This window comes from Sorex araneus, chromosome 3, assembly GCF_027595985.1.
Source record: "Sorex araneus isolate mSorAra2 chromosome 3, mSorAra2.pri, whole genome shotgun sequence".
In the NCBI taxonomy this organism is placed as follows: domain Eukaryota; kingdom Metazoa; phylum Chordata; class Mammalia; order Eulipotyphla; family Soricidae; genus Sorex; species Sorex araneus.
Window position 1 is genome coordinate 93,956,374 of NC_073304.1, and position 21,161 is coordinate 93,977,534.

The 21,161-nt window shown below is 42.9% G+C and overlaps 1 protein-coding gene across 2 annotated transcripts in view; it reads left to right on the forward strand.

Annotated features, from left to right (window-relative positions):
• The first annotated feature begins 5,551 nt into the window (after nucleotides 1–5,551).
• The window catches only part of GALK2 (galactokinase 2), a 156,876-nt gene continuing 141,266 nt past the window's right edge, over nucleotides 5,552–21,161 (forward strand). The window contains exons 1-3 of one of the 2 annotated variants that reach the window (XM_004611785.2): nucleotides 5,552–5,751; nucleotides 11,138–11,226; nucleotides 19,962–20,085. In XM_004611785.2, the coding sequence (XP_004611842.2) occupies nucleotides 5,699–5,751; nucleotides 11,138–11,226; nucleotides 19,962–20,085 (266 nt within the window). In that variant the 5' untranslated portion in view covers nucleotides 5,552–5,698. The remainder of the gene's footprint in view (nucleotides 5,752–11,137; nucleotides 11,227–19,961; nucleotides 20,086–21,161) is intronic. The other variant, XM_055131912.1, reaches the window with a different exon arrangement.

Consider the following 21,161-nt stretch of genomic DNA (forward strand, 5'->3'; position numbering starts at 1 on the left):
GCATAGTCTTTACCACTGAGCACTTGCAATTATATTTTTTATCTCTCAATCACCATAGGAGGAACGTGAAAACAGAGGATGATTAGGCTTACAATGAGATGAATTTTCATTTTCACAATGCTTTGCTTTTGTAAAACTATTTCTTATTAATATGATATTGCACAATGTAATTATTCTTACAGTTAGGCAACATGTCCACAGTGCTAATGGCCAATGTTGATGGCCTTGATGTACAGTAATCACACTTTGCCATCACCAAAGTGCCTAATATCCTACACTAATGTCCTTATGCTACTTTCAGGTTCACCTCTTCATTCCTCCCTACCCACTGTCATTGATAATCTCAGTTTTGTAATCCAAAGCAAAGGATTTTTCATTGTTAGTTACTGTCTAGTCTTTTATTTTGTTTATAATCACAGATAAGTACGATTGTCCAGTATTTGTCCTTCCTCCTCTAAGTTATTTCACTTAACATGATACCTTCCAGTTCCATTCAAGTTGTAAGAAACCGCAAGATTTCATCTTTCTCCCCAACTACAGAGCATTCCGTTGAATATATGTCACTTTTTTTTTATCATTCATCTGTCATTGGACTGTTGGGTTTCTTCCATATCTTAGGTATTGTACTGAGCACTGAGCATTCAATGAATATGAGTATGCATATATATTCTCAAATTACTATTTCTGTGTTTGTGTTTGGGGGTTAGTTACCAAAAAGTGGAAAGACAGGTCACATGGGAGTTCTAGTCTCATATTTTTGGAGAAATCTCTATATTGTTTTCTGCATTGGCTAACCTAGACAATATTCCCACAAACAGTGAGTAAGGGCTCCTTTTTCACTACATCCTCACCAACACTGCTTCTGGACTTTTTTTTCTATATGCCGTACTCACTGGTGTGAGGTGTCATTATCGTTTTTGTTTGTGTTTTGATTTTAATGATTTGAATTTTTATTCTAATGACTGGTATCACTCATTATCATTTTTTATTTTTATTCCCCTGACAGTTTTTTTTATATGCCTATTGGTCCTCTATATGTCTTTTCCCAGAAGATCCAAACATATGTAGAATTAGCCAGATCCATGTGACGCTAATTTCATGTTTTTACTTTTGATCGAGTTTTTGTTTGGTTTTTATTTCAGCATTTGTTTTGTTTTGCTTATTGTAATTTGTCTGAAGAGAGACTAATCTTCTCTAAGGAGAAACAATTCCAAGTTTATTAATTAGGTTTCTGTTACAGAATTATCATGAAATACTTTATAAGTTTACAATTTAGATGTTAAATCTTATTTTTTGCATGTGCCCATATGCAAAAATTCAATAGCTGAGAGGTTAAATACTTGTGAACATAAAAATACCGTAAAATTTAAATATTTTTTGTTACCTGATATACCTCTGAATCTCACCAAAACAATGTTCTTGAAAAATGAACTAGTCCCTGATGTTCCATTTGCTCTCAATGGAATGAACATCTCCCAATATAGCAGCTATGTGTACCTGGGTTAAGAACTCAACATGAGGAACAACTTGGTGCCAGAACTGCCTGGGAGGAAGAGAATAGCGTGGAACGCTTTCAAGAGTGTATAATAAGTGGTTAAGAGGACGAAGAACCTCCGTCTCCAGGCACATCTTTTCAACTCCACCATTCTTCCTGCACTGGGCCCTACAAAACAGGACGAGTATGCTATTCGGCTATCCCAAAGAGGAATCAAAAGACCTGTGCTTGAAATATCACATTTCTCTCAAGTGAGGGAAGGAATCCGGAGTTCCGATCTCCATCAATGATCAAGAATCAGGGATGCTGTCTCGTTTGCCAAGGTATCAAAAATCCGATGGGCCGGACACGTAATGAGATATGGAGACGACTGCTGGACTAGAGCTGTTACCGACTGGATTCCATGGGATGTCAAAAGACTGCGTGGCTGCCCATCTATGAGATGGTCAGACTTCTTCGCCAAAACCCTGAACAGTTTGAGGCTCTTCGTATTGCTAGAGGGAGCAGACACCATTGGGCTACACTAGCATGTGACAGGGATGAATGGAGACATTACTGGCACCTGATTGAGCAAATTGATGAACAATGGGATGACAGTGATACAAGTGGTACAAGTGATCTGATATTCCTAGTAAGAATTAAAGAAATATTTTCCTAAAATCAAAAAAGAACTGCTAATTTTCTGCCTTATAAGAATTGTTAGAAAGATTTAAAAAGATAATAATATAATATATGTAAAGTACTTAGCTGAATATGAGGGATGGCATAATATAAAGGTATATAATAATATAATATAAATATTATATATAAATATAATTACTAATATAATATAATAATATAAAATAATATAATAATATAAAGGGATATAATATAAGAAAGCAAATGTTTTGTTTTTGATTTCTACTCAGTGTCCTTGGGTAGCTTGAGAATAGGTTATTATGAGGGTGGGAGAGAAACTACAGCAGGTAAGGCACTTGCCTTGCCTGTGGCTGACCAGGTTTCAATCTCTGACACCCTTTCTAGGCACTGCTTGGAGTAAACCCCAAGTGCAGAGTAAAGAGTCATCCCTGAACATTGCCGAGTGTGCCCCAAGAACAGAAAGAAAGAGACTGTGTTATTTCAAAAATAACTGTATCACAGTCATCCAGTTGTTCGTCGATTTACTCGAGTGGGCACCAGTAATGTCTCTATTACACTCAGCCCTGAGATTTTAACAGCCTCCTTTACTCGTCTTTCCCAATGATTGGAGGCTCTATCATCGGCCAACATCCAGAGACCATAAAACCAAGGTCCTGAAAGAGAGTGATGCAGAGTCTCTTACCCCCATGCCTGGCTGTCTTCACTGGGGCCCCTCGGAGGGCATTTCCCTCCCTGCCCCGAGCAGAGCCTCGACAGTTGAAGACCGTTGGAACCCAGACACAGCCATGCTCAAGGCCACTCTCCACATGTTCAGATGAGCCTCATGCATGAAGGAATCGGCAGAGGAACCCAAGTGTGTGGGACCCAGGGCTGAGATTTCCAAGGCTGCTTGGATCAGGACTGGGCCTCTTCCACCCAGATCCCCCATTTTCCAGTATCTGGGCATTCACACCCAGAAACTGCCCCCAGTGCCATGTAATCCCATCAACAGCCAACATCCAGAGACCATAAAACCAAGCTCCTGGAAGCACAAGGCCACAATGTGGCCATGTGACATCTAATAGCCTAGTTCTTCCTCTTGGAGAACCTGACAAGCTACCAAGAGTCTACTGCCTGCACAGGAGAGTCTGGCAAGCTTCCAGTGGCGTATTCATATCCCAAATACAGTAAAAGATATATACATACCTCTTGGAGAGCCCGGCAAGCTACTGAGAGTATCCTGCCCACACGGCAGAGCCTGGCAAGCTACCCGTGGTGTATTCAAGAATAACATGTTATAAAATTATAATGTGCATGTTATATTTCAATTGTTTCAATAGCTTGTTAAGCATACTTCACTGGATCTCTGGATTAAGGGTTAAGATACCTGTTTCTTTTTTGGTTTGTTTTTATTTTTTATTTTTATTTTATTTATTTTTTTTGCTTTTGGGGTCACACCCGGCGATGCTCAGGGGTTACTCCTGGCTCTGCATCTCAGGAATTACTCCTGGCAGTGCTCAGGGGACCATGTGGGATGCTGGGAATCAAACCCGGGTTGACTGCGTGCAAGGCAAATGCCCTACCTCCTGTGCTATTACTCCAGCCCCTTTGCTTTGTTTTTAATAAAAATTGTACTTTCTTTTTTATTTTCCCCTTCTCTTCCTATGTTGCTTAAATATCCAGGAATTGCACACTTGTTTTGCTGCTCATATACATCAAGTGGTAGAACTCATACCTTGCAAGTACAGGCCCTGGGGTCAGACTCTGGCACCACATGGTCCCCTGAGTACCTGTCAGTGTGACTCTGTGTTCCCACTTCTACTCCACATGCTCCACATGCTGCAAGTGATTTTGGAACCCCAGCATTGTCTGGTGCAGTTTATTAAAAAAAAAATAATAATGAGGCTTCAGGTAGTACAGCAGCGTGTCCCCAACCCTGTTAGATCCTGGTCATCACATGCTTCCCTAAACATTACTGGGGGTAGCCTTGGAGGAATCCTGCCTATCACTGGGCTGACCCTGGTCATCTCTGGCACCATTGGGCCAGAATAGCACCGCCTCCTCTGGCCCTTGAATTGTACTATAATGTACATTGTACATTCCCTGATAATAAGGCTACAGAGAATCTGATAACAAGGCCGGGGGCACTGCTGAGCCTCCTGATCAGTGCTTGGGAGCCCCTCTCCCTGCAACAGTGACATCTTGGATTTACTGGGATTCAGAAAAAAGAAGGCATTATCACTTCCTTTGAAAGTCATTAGAAAAAAAAAAGTCACAAGGAACTAAAATAATAGAGGAAAGTGGCTCTGAGACCAAACTAACTTTGTTTCCATGATGTTCTGTATATTCTAGGTAGATACCCAAAGGAATGTCAAAACGCGCTCTGATAATATTGTCAATTCATGTTTTAGCCTTCATCTCCCCATTTCCTTTCCCCAGCAAACACACAGGGAGGGTCTAGAGTGGCACTTCATTGAAAATTCCTCAACCTTGGGATAGGTAGTATTGCTAGTTGGCTTTACCTGGGTTTAATCTCAGCATTCTGAGGTACAAAGTGCACTAGATAGCTACTAGAAATGAATTTTATTTCATTCTCCTGCTGGTCAGCAGTATGCGTGACCTTTGACAAGTCATTCAGTTATCTTGCCTGTGTACTTAAAAGTGTCAAACAAAGTATTAATCCTGACCCCCAAATGCCACTCTCACCCCACCCTCAGCACAGCCAAGCATGACCCTAACAATAATAAAAACAAATATTAAAGCCACTCTTCTACATACCATGTTAGAGTTGCACCACTTGTACCCTCCAAACACTGGTCTCTTGGTGGGGATGGGGTGGAGGCAGTGACTGTAAGAAACAGAAGAAACTATGCAGAACGTGTAAGAACCCTGAAGGAGAGGAGAGAGTAATATGGTAGAGGGAGGGCCAGGGATGGGGTGCTTCTGGAGCTTTGGTACCTGTGCTTTCTAGAGGGAACTGAACTCCTGGTTCTGGCAATTTTGAGACCAGCATTACTTTCTTTCCACTACTGGATTCTAGAAAGGAACATCAATGCCTCTTTTCTGGAAGCAAATGCAAGTAAGTGTTTCGATGAGGCACGACCCAATTTAGAAGAAACCTACTTAAGTGATAAGTTAAATATTGTAGTGTTAACTGGGGCGGGAGGTGGGGAGCATTAAAGAAAACAAATTCCTAACCTAATAATAATTTTTTAAAAAAGAATAAAGGCAGCCGAGGCTCCAGGCCAGGACTCCCTAGTGACCCCGATAGGCCCAGCGTGCAGCGAGAAATCTTCCTGGTGGGCCTGGCTCGCGTGCAGAAGCCAGGCTGGTGGCGGTCTCTGGAAGCCGCGGGTGGCACGGCGGTGGTACCTGACGGCTGCACCCGCCCAGGCGTCCCTGGAGCCCCGGGAGGAGGAGCCGGGGGCGGGCCGACTGCAGCGGCCACCTCAGCGTTGCCGCAGGATTTCCGCAGGGAGAGGGCCGGTGATCCCCGGAAGAAAGGGCTCCTCTTGCACATGTCTCGTGACTCGGCTGTCTTGTTGGCCAGCGCGAACTGCAGAAGACAGAAGCATCGGGCGGAATATGGCCACGGAGGGTCCCGCCGCGCGTCGAGTCCAGGTGGCAGAACATTCCAGGTGGGGGAGAGAAGGTGCAGGGTTCGGGAGCTGGGTTCCAGGGCTTTCCGCAGCTTTACCCGGGCGCAGCTTTTGTCCCAGGGAGCGGACCGAGCCCTTCCTGAGGCCTCAAGGAAGACGGCATGGCACTCTGCATTTTCAGCTCTTCCCAGGGCTGTGCTGTGCTTCCTTCGTGCAGCCTCTTTTCCTCTTGCTCCAGGGCCTTCGCAGAAACGCCCAATTTAATCCGAGCCTTTCTTTCTTTGCCTTGCCTGCTAGTTTTTTTTTTTTTAACTACCCTTTCTAAGGTCGTTTCATTCAAAAGAAGCAGGCCCCAAACTGAAAAACAAAAACAACTCCTCCAAGCCTTTCCCAGTACATCCCTGCCACACCCAGCAAAGTTTTCAATTTATGCATCCCTTTGAACCAATCTTATACTCTGTGGCTAGTCATCAGGGAATTGATTGGCTGCCTGTATCTAGCTACAGAGCACATACTTTATTCTGACATTAGAACCCAAAAGCTCCCAAGAATTTTTTTTTCTTTTTGGGTCACACCCGGCCATGCACCGGGGTTACTCCTGGCTCTGCACTCAGGAATTACTCCTGGCGCTGCTCAGGGGACCATATGGGATGCTGGGAATCAAACTGTGGTCGGCCACGTGCAAGGCAAACACCCTACCCGCTATGCTATGGTTCCAGCCCCACGCTCCCAAGAATTTCCTGCCCCACAGAGATTGTCTAGGGTTGACTTGAACTCCACCCCATCCCTGTTTACTATCTAAATTTTATTCCCCCATTCACTTTTTACCTCTAATATCAAGTTCACAAGCTCTCCCTACTTCTTAATTTATGTCTGTCATGTGACAGTTGACAATATTATAGCTTTCTAAAACTTGCTAATGTTCTTCCATCATTGAGCCATCATTCAGACCAACCTCACCTCCCTTTAATCACTCCCCACATTCTCTTTCCCCACCCTAATCCTTAGGGAACTATTAATGTACTTTTGATCTCTATAGATTTGCTTTTCTGGATACCTCAAATAAATGAAATCATATGATATCTTTTTTGTGATTTGTCTCTCAATGTTTTTATGGTCCACCCCTGTTATTAAATGTCATCAGTATGTTATTCCCTTTTCTGTCACTGTCACTGTCATCCCGTTGCTCATCGATTTGTTCGAGCAGGCACCAGAAACGTCTCTCATTGAGAGACTTATTGTTACTGTTTTTGGCATATCCAATACGCACGGGTAGCTTGCCAGGCTCTGCCGCGCGGGCTCGATACTCTCGGTAGCTTGCCGGGCTCTCCGAGAGGATTCCTTTTTCTATGATCAGATATTCCACTGCATGTTTATACCGCATTTTTTGTTTATCAGTTGATGGGCATTTGGGTGGTTTCTACGCGTTGGCTTTGTGAATAATAATGCTGAATATATATTAAAATGTATTCTGGAAAGCCTGAAAAAACCCACAATCCTTTCCTTAGCATATAGCTTCTGATTTCTTCCTGTGCCACCAGTGCTTACTTGCTTTCTTAGAAGTTATCTTTTTAGCTTGCATCTCTTGTTTTTTTCTTTTCTTTTTTGGTCACACCCTGCGATGCTCAGGGGTTATTCCTGGCTCTGTTCAGGGATCACTCCTGGAAGTACTCCAGGGACCATATGGGATACTGGGTATTGAACCCAGGTCAGCTTCTTGCAAGGCAAACACCCCATCCACTGTACTACTACTCCCTTATCGATAGATATAAGTATAAAGCTTTGGTCTTTATACTATCATTTAATCCTTATAATACCATTTTTACAAAAATGATATATTAACACAAATGGAATCTTAGTTGTTTTCCTGTTAATCATTTTTTAGCAGTTATTCTCAGAGACCTGCTTTATCATCTATACATATTCCCCCATCTTTTTTTTTTTTGTTTATATTTTGCTTTTTGGGTCACACCCGGCAATGCACAGGGGTTACTCCTGGCTCTGCACTCAGGAATTACTCCTGGTAATGCTCAGGGGACCATATGGAATGCTGGGAATCGAACCCAGGTTGGCCGCGTGCAAGAGGCAAACGCCCTACCCGCTGTGCTATCGCTCCAGCCTCCCCTCCCATCTGTTTTTTTTTTTTTTTCTTTTTGAGTCACACCTGGCGATGCACAGGGGCTGCTCCTGGCTCTGCACTCAGGAATTACTCCAGGGGACCATATGGGATGCTGGGAATCGAACCTGGTTCGGCCGTGTGCAAGGCAAACGCCCTACCCGCTGTGCTATCGCTCCAGCCCCCTCCCCCATCTGTTTTTAAGAATTTAAAGTATTTAATGGTATGGATACCATTATTTATTTCACATTCAACTACTAGAATTGTTTAGAAGCATACAGTAGGCCTAAAATGGAGTGTGTAAATCCCCAACCCATAAAATGAAGACAATTTCATTTGATTGTAGTTTATCCCCTAATAATGGAATTTTATCTCTTACTTTTAAAAAGTCTTAACTTTTAAAATAAAAGTTTGTCCCTGCCTTTGCTGTGATAATGACGGGTTGTGGGGCTCTTGGTGTGTTGCAGATCTCACACCTTCGTTGTGGTGGGATGGAACTCAGCACGAGGGGTGCTGCTCCAAGGAGACTCGTGCCTGTGAGGCAGGTATCCTACTACCAGAGTAGCTCTGTGCTATCTCTCTGGGCCCCTGGGGAGGAATTTTAAACCTATCCGTCTAGAATCTCCTCCTCTTTAGAGAGAGGTGATCCACCCTGTTCTTAACACTCTCCCGGCTTTCTCTAAGGCAGAGGTAGGGAATCTTTTTTAATGCCCGTCATGTTATAAAAAGCATTTGTGGGCCATGTATTGCAGACAGGGGGGCTACTAGTAGTAGACTAGAAACTTCTGTTCAGTCCTGCTGTGTCCTGTTGTGTCCCTGGTCCAGTCTCTATCCTTTCCCTAATAGAAGAAAATTTTGCCAGAATCTTTTTTCTTTTCTTTTGCTGATACTTTTTGCTGATAAGAATCTTCCATTTTGTACAATTCGTTTGTTGTATCTTTTTCCTTTCCTTTCCCTTTATTTTATTTTATTTTTTGGGGGGCCACATCTGACAGTGCTCAGGGCTTACTCCTGGCTCTGCACTCAGAGATTACTCCCAGTGGGCGCTGGGGACCATATGGAGTGCCGGGGAATCCTGTGTGTCTCCTGTGCAAGGTAAGTGCCCTATTCACTATAATAACGCTCTGGCTTCCAAAAGGAGGAAAAAAAATTTTTTTTTAAGTTTCAAGTAGCCATGGCCAGGGTACATGAGGGCCAGGACTGGTCAATAGTTGGAAACTACCATGAGTATGTGTGGGGTGGAGGGTAGGTAAGATAGAGGAGGGTCCAGTGTGATAATAATAGTTGGAAGTGATCACTCTGGACAAGAACTGAGTGTTGAAAGTGGGGAAAGGGGTACACACGATAACCTTTAAGCATCTGTATTGCAAATCATAATACCTAATATGAGACAAGAGAGGTGCTTGCCATAGAGGCAGGCCTGGTGTGTTGGGGGGTATAGTTTGGGGATGGGTGAGAGGGAAACTGGGGACATTGGTGCTGGGAAATTACACTTGTGGAGGGATGGGTGTTAGAATATTGTATGACTGAAACTCAATCATGAACAGTTTTGTAATGCTCTATCTCATGGTGATTGAATTAAAAAATTTTTTCAAGATAGAATATTGCCTCATGAGTAATTTATTTGTTTATTTATTTATTTTGTTTTTTTGGGTCACATCCGGCGATGTTCAGGGGTTACTCCTGGCTCTGAACCCAGGAATTACTCTTGGCAGTGCTTGTGGGACAAATGGGATGCCTGGGATCAGTCTCAGGTCAGCCACATGCAAGGCAGATGCCCTATCCTCTGTACTATCACTCCGGCCCCCTCATGAATCATTTAATAAAGTCAATTCGATTTTCTCATTTACCCAGGTGATTTATTGTTGTAGAATCCAGAAGCTTATATACCTGTTTAACAAGGAAAGGTAAATTGTGGACTACAGAGAGAAATAGGATTTGGACAGCTAGGGAGGTAAAGTAAATGTATGGATTGGGGTAATTAATGCAAGTGAAGAATTATTTTACTCTTGTTCACACATATTTAAGACTGTGGATATACGTGGGGTCCTCCGTGCTAAGTGCTGGAGAGGAAGGGGAGGTGCCTATTAAGCAGAGGAACACAGAGAGCTTCCCTCCTGCCTGTTACTTCTTACCTGCCTTGAAGGATTCTTCTCTGCAGGTTTCACAGTTGCATGGTCCAGCTGATACTCTGACTTTGTATTTTTTAGCCCCCAGAGAACACATTTGTGTTATAAGCCACTCACTTTATGGTACTTAGTTACCCTGATCCTAGGAATCTGATACACTATCCTATGCTCTACTTTCAGTAGCACTGTAGCACTGCAGCGCTGTTTGTCCCATTTACTCCAGTGGGCACCAGTAACAACACCATTGTGAGACTTGTTACTGTTTTTGGCATATTGAATAGCCATGGGTAGCTTGCCAGGCTCTCCGAGGGGGACGGAGGAATCAAACCCAGGTCGGCTGTGTGTAAGGCAAATGCCCTACCCGCTGTGCTATCTCTCCAGCCCATCCTATTTTCAGTACATACTGTAACTGTAACACTGTTGTCTCATGATTTGCTCTAGCTGGCACTAGTAATGTATCCATTAGGAGATTTTCAGTACAAAGAAAAATATTTTTTCTGGTTTTGGGGCCATGCCTGGCAGTGTTCAGTACTTACTCCTGGCTCTGTGTTCAGGCATCATTCCTGGCAGTGCTTGGGGACCATATGAGGTACCAGAAGCAAGTGCCTTAACCTCTGTACTATTTCTCTGGTTCTAAAAGGGAATCTTTTTTAGGTATCACAAAAATTTATAAAGAAAATTACATTCTTTGTAATTGAGGGAAAAGATTTTTTTCTGTGAGGTGCATCAGTTACACCCTTAAGTCACTTGGGAGATTACCATATCATCCTAGGACTTTTAAGAAGGACTGTCAGTGGGTTCTTTTTTTCTTTTTTGGACCAGCAGTTGGGGTGTGGGGTATCTTCCAAACAGTTTTAAGGAGTCCTGGGCCACTCTTGGCAATATTCAGCTGGTTGTGCAGATCTGAAGACTTAATGATTATGTCCAATGCTGAAGTGGTACTTGGATCCAGTGGTGGGCACCACCAGGGATACACTGGCTGGTCCTTGGGGGCCCAGGCTGTACCTGTAATTGAACTTGGACCTTTGCATGCAAGATAAGCACTCTAAGGTGATGAAATGTGTGTGTGTGTGTGCGCGTGCGCGTGAGAGAGAGAGGGAGAGAGAGAGAGAGAAAAAGAGAGAGAGAGAGTTTTCATTATCCATTTCATTATATGGATATTCTAAAATATTGTTTTTAGGTTGCTGAAGCTAAAGGAGATGTTTAATTCTAAATTTGGATCCATTCCCAAGTTTTATGTTCGAGCACCAGGAAGAGTCAACATAATAGGTATTTCAAAAGTTCCTTTTCTTAATTTTTTCCTTTTTGATGAGATTTAGTGTGTGTGTTTGTGTGTGTGTGTATGTGTGTGTTTTGTGTGTACGTGATGCCGAGGACTGAACCAAGGGCCTCACATACACAAGGTAAGTGCTTATTGCTAGGCCAATTCCCTGGCCCAAGATTCAAAATTTTGTTCAAGTGTTTTCCTTGGAGAATTGCAAAAATAGAACATTTCGTGTGTGTATATATATATATATATACATATATATATATATATATAACTCTACTAAAGCAAGTTTTTGTATAAGGAACATAAATACACTTTCATCTTTCCAATGAACTGTTACTGATTCTCTATACATGTTAAATTTTGTTTAATTATTAATTTAGGACCCTTTCAAGCTACATTCAGGAAGTGTGGGCCCACTTCCATCAATACTCAGTCTTTTTTTTTTTTTGCTTTTTGGGTCACACCTGGCAATGCTCAGGGGTTACTCCTGGCTCTGCACTCAGGAATTACTCCTGGCGGTGCTTAGGGGACCATATTGGATGCTGGAATCAAACACGGGTCGGCCGCGTACAAGGCAAATGCCCTACCCGCTGTGCTATCGCTCCAGCCCCATCGATACTCAGTCGTAACTGCATGGTTCAACCCTTGAGCTCCTTAGAGGCAATACTTCTTGGGCCCAACAATGTATGTGGGGCTATGTGGGGCCCTCCTGGTGGCACTGCGGGGAGGCCATATGGTATTGGGAGTCAAACTCAGGGCCTCAAACACGAAGGCTTGCATCCTAACCCTTTGAGCTCTCTCCCTGACCTTGTGTGCTTATTCTTTTAATTGGTAAATTTATTAGACAGTGTTAATACTGTTGCAAGAGAGATGGAAATCTTTTTCTGTGCTGCAGCTTAACTTCTTAGATAATAGTGAGTACTTATGATGTTTTAGATTTATTCATTGGATTAGAACACTGGACATCCCTATTATTAACTCGTTGCCTTTAAAGGTAAGGCAGCTTGGGGGTGGGGATGCAACTCAAGAGGTTGAGCCATACCTTGTGTGTGGGATACTCTGTTTGATTCCCAGCACTGCAGGCCCCCAGCTCCGCATAGCATTGCCTCTGTGGCCAGTTAGCTCCTAGGCACTGCAAGGTAGAGTTTTCCCCAGTATGGCCACTACACGCGCAAAGAAGACAAAAGAAAATAGGGAACTAAATAACATCTGAGTTAAAGGCAGATTTAATGGCAAATCTTTCATATTGGAAATTATAAAAATACTTAAAACATTTTGGAGTAACAGAATGAACGAACTTCCATAAACCCAATGACCAGCTTTAGTTACTATATCACTTGTCATCCTATTGATCTTCGACTTGCTCGAGCGGGTGCTAGTAATGTCTCCATTCGTCCCTGTCGCATGCTAGTGTAGCCCTGCTCGCTCCAGGAACAGGAAGAGTCTCAAACCATTCAGGGTTTTGACGAAGAAGTCTGACCATCTTGTAGGTGGGCGGCTATGCGGTCTTTTGACGTCCTGTGGAATCCAGTCGGTAACAGCTCTAGTCCACCGGTCGTCTCTGAATCGCATGACATGTCTGGCCCATCTGATTTTTGATGCCTTGCAAATGAGACAGTGTCCCTAATTCTTGATCGTTGACGGAGGTCAGAACTCCGGATCCCTTCTCTCATTCTAAACACCGCAATTTTATTTTGAACCAAATAATGGAGGATTTGAAAAATCAAGCAGCCACTTGGCCATGGTTAATTGAGGGAGAGTGATGGCTCGAAGGACTGCAGTCTGTGCTTTGCAAGCAGGAGCCCTTGGTTTTTATCCCTGGCACCTGCCTGGTGCTTTGGGCACTGCCAGGAGTGGCCTGGAGCACTGTGCTTGGAGGAGATACCCTATTCCTTCCCCAGTCCAATCAGGTGAGGCCCCACATTGAAAAATGAAGGGAGGGAGTAGGAGTGAAGCCATTGAAGAAAGGGAAGCACAGAGCCGAGGAGGCAGGAACTACTGGACTCAGATGCGGAAGTCAGGAGGGGCTGGCATGCATCGGGGACTGCCCAGTTCTCGGAGGGGCCATGTTGAGTGATGACTGGAGGTTAGACGCACTGATTTGTAGTGCTCAAACATTTGGTCACAGTGCTCTCCAGGGATCACACACTTAGTCACAGAGCCCGCCATTGACGCTAGCAGCAGGCAAGGAAGCACCGATGCAGGTTTGTGCAGGGAAATGTTTAGTTTTGGTACAGAAAGTTGAGGGAGTTCTTGGAGAGTTGGAGTGCTCAAGGTTGAAGAAGTCAGAAAATGATGAATGGCCAGTAAAAGGATGCAAGAGGGATCAACAAAAGGCTTGCTTGGTAGCATGGAGACTTGGTTAGGACTAGAGACCGCAGAAAGAAGAGAACAATCTGTAAAGTCGTACCATCTGGACACTTCTTCCAGTCCCCTCAGCCAGACTGAGCTGCCAATGTCTGACCTAGATTTTTTTTTTTTAAATTATAAATTTGCTGGGGTAAAATTAATTTATAGGTGGGGTTTGGCTTTGTATGGAGGTTACAAGAGAAGGACAACAGCATAAGGAAGTTGATGGTACTGTCAGAAAGTCTGGCAAAATAATGAACCTTGGCACTTATGCTGTGTAGAGGAAGAAAAGAGGGAAGAGGACAAAGAAGCAAGTCTGAAAAACAGGCAAGTGGGATAAACTAAGGTCAAGGAGAAAATGGGAATTTCAGTTATGAATACAATACTGAGCTGGTGTTAGAACATTGTACATGAAACCCTATCATAAACTGTATTGCAAATCACGCAGTCTCAAAAAGAAAATTAGTACATGATATTTGAAACCAAGCTTTTATAGGTAGTGAAGAGATAAGATGGTTCTTACTAGTCATTACTGGATTTGTCAAGGCCATGGGAGCAGATGTTGTGCCTAAAAGTATGTCAAGGGTCTGGGAAGTTTTCTTTTTTCTTCTCCCCGCCCCGCCCCCCTCTGGGCGTTGCACTCAGGAATTACTCCTGCTGGTGTTCAGGGGACCACATGGGTTGCGGGAGATTGAACCCAGGTTGGCTGCGTGGATGGCAGTTGCCCTTCCCTCTGTACTGTCTCTCCAGCCCCTGGGAAGTTTTCTATGTGCCTGTGGTTCAGGTTGTAGCAGGGATGGAGAGGACCTGGGACAAGGGGCCTGAGAGTGGGAGGTGAAAGTAAGGTGAAAAAGGAGAGAAGGCAGCGTGAGTTCTGCAAGACCAGATGGTAAACAAGTCTGGCAGCAGCAGAGTGGAACTGGGGGTTCTCCCCACTGCTGAAGGACAGCTGAGCACCCCATTAGGTGAGGAGGCCCCGGTTGCGCTGACCACTGAGGCTGAGTTCCAGATTAGGGGCTGTCCTTGGAGGCAATTCACGCTTTAATAAATTGATGGACTATTTTCTGATTTTATGTGTACTCATTTTGCTTTTTGTTTTGGGTCACAATAGCAGTGGTGCCCAGGGACTACTTCTGGCTCTGTGCTTGGGGGTTTCCTTGGGGTTACAGTTACCTCTCTGCAGTGCTGGGGAATATGTGATGCCGGGGAATGAACCTGGGCTGACTGCATCTTAGCCCCTGTTCCATTTCCCCGGCCTCTTTTTTCATTTTCAAAAAAGAACAGGGCTATGATTCCAATACAGTAAACTTGATCCTGGGAATCAAATGAATTGTAACCTCTCTTAAAAGCATCATTATGCTGTCTGTTAAAGTATTCAAATCTAATTATCTGGGGCTGGAGAGATAGCACAGCAGGTAGGGCGTTTGCCTTGCATGCGACCGACCAAGGTTTGATTCCCAGCATCCCATATGGTCTCCTGAGCACTGTCAGGAGTAATTCCTGAGGGCAAAGCCGGGAATAACCCCTGAGCATCGCTGGGTGTGACCCAAAGAGCAAAAAAAAACAAAAACAAAAACAAAAACAAAAAAAACCTAAACTAATTATCTTTACTTGCCAGCAGAGCAGTTCCTGCTTCCCCCATTCTCCTTACTGGGGTGCTTCTATCACCTTGCCTATGAGAGGAATCATTTATTTTCACATGACTGCCTATGTCCATGCTCTAGACTTTCAACCAGAATCTGGCACTAGGCTTGAGTTCTCAGTTTTTGAATGAATTAGTTAATTAACGGACTTATTTGTGATGCCTAGAATTGAAATCAGGACCTCACACATGCAAGACACGTGCTCTACTGTTGTGCTGTACTGACAGCCCTAAGTTATTGTTGTGGATTTTTCTATTTGTGAACCTCTTTTTTTAAAAAATTTTTTTTCTTTATTTTATTTTTTTTAAAATTTATTTTATTGAATCACCATGTGGAAAGTTACAAAGTTCTCAGGCTTATGTCTCAGTTATACAATACTCAAACACCCATCCCTTCACCAGTGCCCATATTCCACCACCAAAAATCCCAGTATACCTCCCACCCTCCGCCCCCCCCCCACAGCCGCCTGCATAACTGATAAATTTCACTTCATTTTCTCTTTACCTTAATTACATTCCATATTTCAACACAAAACTCATTATTGTTGTTAGAGTTTCCCCCAAAAAATAGACAGCCCTACTGCCAAGGAAGCATTTGATAATTAGTTTTCCATTGCTGAGAATGAAGAGATATGAAGTCCCGCTGTTCCAAGTATATAACTCTTTTTTTTCTCCTTCCCACGCCACCAAGTTTGTGCCTGCTTAATAGTCCTCATAATATGGCTGACGCCACGACACCCGACAAGGGAAAAAAAAACAAAAACCAAGAGAGTAGGATATTTCCCGTCCTCAGCCGGCGTGGGGCTATGGTTCACCGTCTAGAGACATAGCTGCAAGCAGTTTCTGAAACCAAAAGTACTCTAGTTGGCCTCCGGATCCTGGTTGATCAGCAGCAAAGCGGCCGCACAGAAGTGTGGCCACCTGGGTGGAATCTCGGCATAGTGTGTGCTGGTATTAGCTCCAGCCCAAGACTGCCCAAGCGCCCCACTGTTCCAAGTACATAATTTTTTTTTCCCCTTCCCGCACCACCAAGTTCGTGCTTGCTTAATAGACCTCATAATATGGTGGACGCCACGCCGTGTTTCTCCCCGAAAAGGGAAAAGAACCGTGAAAGAAGGATATTTCCTGTCCTCAGCCAGCGTGGGGCTATGGCTTAGTTCACAGTCTAGAGAAATGGCTGCTACTTTGATTACCTTCAATATTTCAACAAAAAACTTACTATTATTGTTTGGAGTTTCCCCCCAAAGTCAGACCTGCTGAAAAGGAACCGTTTCACATTGCTGACAATTAAGAGATACTAGGTTTTGGATTTCTATATAAAGTCCAGGGAAAATTCTGCCAGAAATTGCATCACTGCAAGCTTTTACTTCCCTTTTGTGGTGCTCATAAGATGGAAAAGCCTGGAGAGAGAAACCCTTGCCCGCTGGCGCCGCATGGGGCAGTGGCTCAGTTCACAGTCTGGAGGCATTTCTGTGAGCTGCTTGTGTCCAAAGTAGTTCAGTTGGCTTCCGAGGTTGTGCTCGTGCAGCAGCAGCAGTGGAAAGGCCACACACGTGTGGCCGCTGTGCTTAAATATCGGTAGAGGGCGGGGCCAGTACCCCCACCTCCTGGGATCTCTTGCGAGTCCCTCGGCAGCTGAGCTGATACATCCATTTTGTGCTCAAAAAGCGGCGAGCGCCATGCTGTGCCCAGGAAGGAAGGGTTGAGAGAGAGAAACCCTTCCCCGCTGGTGCCGTATGGGGCAGAGGCTCAGTTCACAGTCTGGAGGCATTTCTGCTAGCTGCTCGTGTCCAAAGTAGTTCAGTTGGCCTCCGGGATCGTGCTTGTGCAGTAGCAGCAGCGGAAAGCTGAACCTCTGTTTTGTAGTATGGTCTGCTAAAGAAAATTGCGGAGAAAGACAACTTTGAAAATTGCTTCTTTGTCTCTCATTGTTAACCCATAACAAAGGAAACACATTCTGCTATCTCATTAAAAAAATTGTTTTTCACTTACTTGTATTTTATTTAAAATACTTATTTATTTATTCGAGGTGATAGCACCCAGCTTCCACACGTGCAGTTGACTCTTCTACCACTCAGCCACATTCCAGCCTTTAATTTTTATTTTTGCTTATTATTTTGCAGTGCTGGGTATGGAACATGTGAAGCATGATCTCTACTGATATTAGTACATGAAATTAAATTAATTAGTTTTTTATCTGGGCCTTAACCCCTGTCTATTTCTCCAGAATCATCACACTTAAAATGTAGAAGGAAGACTTGCTACTTTTGTAATGATTTAAAATTATAATTATTCACTTGAATTATTTTCTAGTTATTTTATGTTTCTTGGTTGATCAGTGCTGCCATAGAAATAAAACTAAAGATGAAAACCTGGGGGAAATATAAATGAGTTTGCTAAGCTCAGCTTTCTTGAATTTTGTTTTTCTTGTATTTAAATCTTATAAACAACAACCTTGAGTTTAAAATTGTAGAAAACATTGTGGAATAACAGGGAAAAAATGCTTCTGGTGATGAATAGGGGGTTTAGAATAAAAAGAACAGTTTGCATTTTACTTTGCTTAGTATATATATAACAGTACATACTGAATTCTGTTTTTACTTTGCCTATCTCTGTCAAATGAAGTTAATGTAACTTAACAATGCTCACTTAATTTGTTAGACATTTGGTTAAATGACAAAGATAAAGGAAAATCCTCACCTTTAGTGAGCTTACTGGCTAGTAAGAAACACATAATATTGAGATAAAAGGGAGTGTGCTAAAGTGTTTGTATTCAAAAAGTTCACTGTATCACTGTATCACTGTCATCCCATTGCTCATCCATCGATTTGCTCGAATGGGCACCAGTAATGTCTCCATTGTGAGACTTGTTGTTACTGTTTTTGGCATATCAAATACGCCACGGGTAGCTTGCCAGGCTCTGCCGTGCAGGCAGGATACTCTTGGTAGCTTGCGGGGCTCTCTGAGAAGGGCGGAGGAATCGAACCTGGGTCTGCTGCATGCAAGGCAAACATCCTACTCGCTCTATCGCTATTTAAAAAGTTACTACAGTAAAATACAAAAGAGCAAAAAAGATAAAAAAGATAACATTTGATACTTCATGTAAGTGGTCATAAGCATAAGTATTTGAACATGATCATTATGAGTTAGAAATTGGGGGAAATGAGGCTGGAGTGATAGTAGGGTGTTTGCCTTGCATGTGGCTAAACCAGCATCCCATATAGTCCCCTGAGCACCACCAGGAATAATCTGTGAGTGGAGGGCCAGGAGTAATCCTTGAGCATGAGCCCTCCCTGCCCCTGCAGAAAGTGAGAGAAAACTTGTGAAAATTTAAAGAAATAAGAAATTTAAAGAAATAAAGAAAGTTTCCTCAAAAAAGAAATACAGATGGCCCAAAGGCACATGAAAAAATGCTCCACATCCCTAGTCATCAGGGAGATGCAAATCAAAACAACAATGAGATATCATCTCACACCACAGAGACTGGCACACATTCAAAAGAACAAAAGCAACCAGTGCTGGCGTGGATGTGGGGGAAAAGGGATGCTCCTTCACTGTTGGTGGAAATGCCAACTGGTCCAGCCTTTCTGGAAAACAATATGGACAGTCCTTCAAAAACTAGATATTGAGCTTCCATATGACCCCATAATACCAGTTCTGGGACTATATCCCGAGGATGCAAAAGAGCACAGTAGAAATGACATCTGTACCTATATATTCATTGCAGCACTGTTCACAATAGCCAAAATCTGGAAACAACCCGAGTGCTCTAAAACAGATGACTGGTTAAAGAAACTTTGGTACATCTACACAATGGAATACTATGCAGCTGTTAGGAGAGATGAAATCATGAAATTTGCTTATAAATGGATAAACATGGAGAGTATCATGCTAAGTGAAATGAGTCAGCAAGAGAGGGACAGACATAGAGGGACTGCACTCATTTGTGGAGTGTAGGGTGGCATCACATGAGGCTGATACCCAAGGACAGTAAATAGAAGGGCCAGGGGGATTGCCCCAGAGCTGGAAGACTGTTTTATGAATGGAGGGGAGAAGGCAGATGGAATAGAGAAGGGATCACTAAGAAAATGATGGCTGGAAGAACCAATTGGGATGGGAGATGCATGCCGAAAGTAGTGATGGACCAAACATGATGACCTCTCAGTGTCTGTGTTGCAAGCCATAATGCCCAAAAATAGGAGAGAATATGGGGAATATTGTCTATCATAGAGGCAGGGGGAGGGTGGGAAAGGAGGGTGCACCCATCCTTCCACAAGTGCACATTCCCCACAACCTGGGATATTGGTGGTGGGGAATGTGCACTGGTGGAGGGATGGGTGTTTGATTATTGTGAGATTCTAATCCAAACATGAAGGCTTGTAACTATCTCACGGTGATTCAATAAAATTAAAAAAAAGTATTTTCATTCCTGTTAAATCCTGGCTTGTGGGGCTGAAGAGATAACACAATGGTTAAGGTACTTGCTTAACATGCAGCTGCAGCCTTGACACTGGTTCAAATTCTGGCACCACCTATGGGTCCCCCGAGCACCAACAGGTGATGTCCCTGAGCACAAACCTAAGAGTGACCTCTGAGTATAGACTTCAAAACAAAACAAAGCTAAATGAAACAAAACTAAACACAAATATCTGGCTCACAATCTAGTGTTTCCCACCTATCACTTGAGGTTCTCTGGTTTCATATGCTAACGATGATTAAAACTTTTTTATTTTTATTTTTTAGGGGAACATATAGATTACTGTGGATATTCCGTTCTTCCTATGGCAGTAGAACAGGATATGTTAATAGCCGTGGAACCTGTGAAAACACACACTCTTCAATTGGCCAACACAAATCCTTTATACCCGTGAGTACTTAGTATTGCTTTGTGTAATTGTGTATGAGCCTGTGTGCATGTGTTTGTAGTTGTATTCAAACAAATTCTTTAGAAGACATTGGATTTATCATGATTTAGTTTATTGTAAATTTGCAGCTGAATTCTAAAACATTATTATAAATTTGCAATTGAATTCTAAAACAATCTTGGTGTATTTTAGCATTTGTCTTTTCATTCATTTAGGACATTTTTATGGGGTCAGGGATGTAGCTCAGAGGTGGAGCATTGCTGTCCAGGTGTAAGGCTCTGGATTTGATTCCCTGTACCACAAAAACAATCAGCAAAACAGAGGAAAAATCAATTACTGAAGATGTTTCATATACCTGACATGGTTTTAGATGTTGGACAATACAAACTCTTGTCCTTTCCCAGAGGTATTTATCCTCTATTGAGTTAATTCTCTCCAGCAAAGTCAGGACTGATTTCATTCTTGTATTTCATTATGGTGCCATTGAATTCTCTTATCATAGCATTTTTTTTTTTTTTTTGGTGGAAGGTGGGGTATGGTGGGGCATTCTTTGTTGTGCTTAAGGATCAGTCCTGATGGTACTCAGGGAACCATATGTGGTTCTGGGGATCAAACATGGATCAGTGGCATGCGAGGCTCATGTCTTCTCCACTCTACTATGTCTCTGGTCCCTGTCACGGTGGCTCACTTACATTTTACTATGTATTATTTTATTTATTTACTTATTTATTTACTTTATTTATTTACTTACCTAATATACCAGTAGATTGTGTGCAATGTGACTTTAGATATTGTTGCCTTTCTTTAATGCTCTAACCTCACCGTCAAATGAGTCCGGTGCACAAAGGATGTCAGTGTTTGCTACATATGCTTTGTCAAGATGAGGACATTTTTGGTTGCATTATAAAATTTTTGGTTTGCTAAGATTAAAAGTTTATTAAAGGGTATTAAATTTGTCAAAGGTCTATTCAGTATTGAAGATCAGTTTTTAAAAATATGATTAATTACATTGATGGGCTTTATGTTGATCAGATCTCTTTGCATTCCTGGGATAAGCCTTATTTGCTTTTTTTCCATT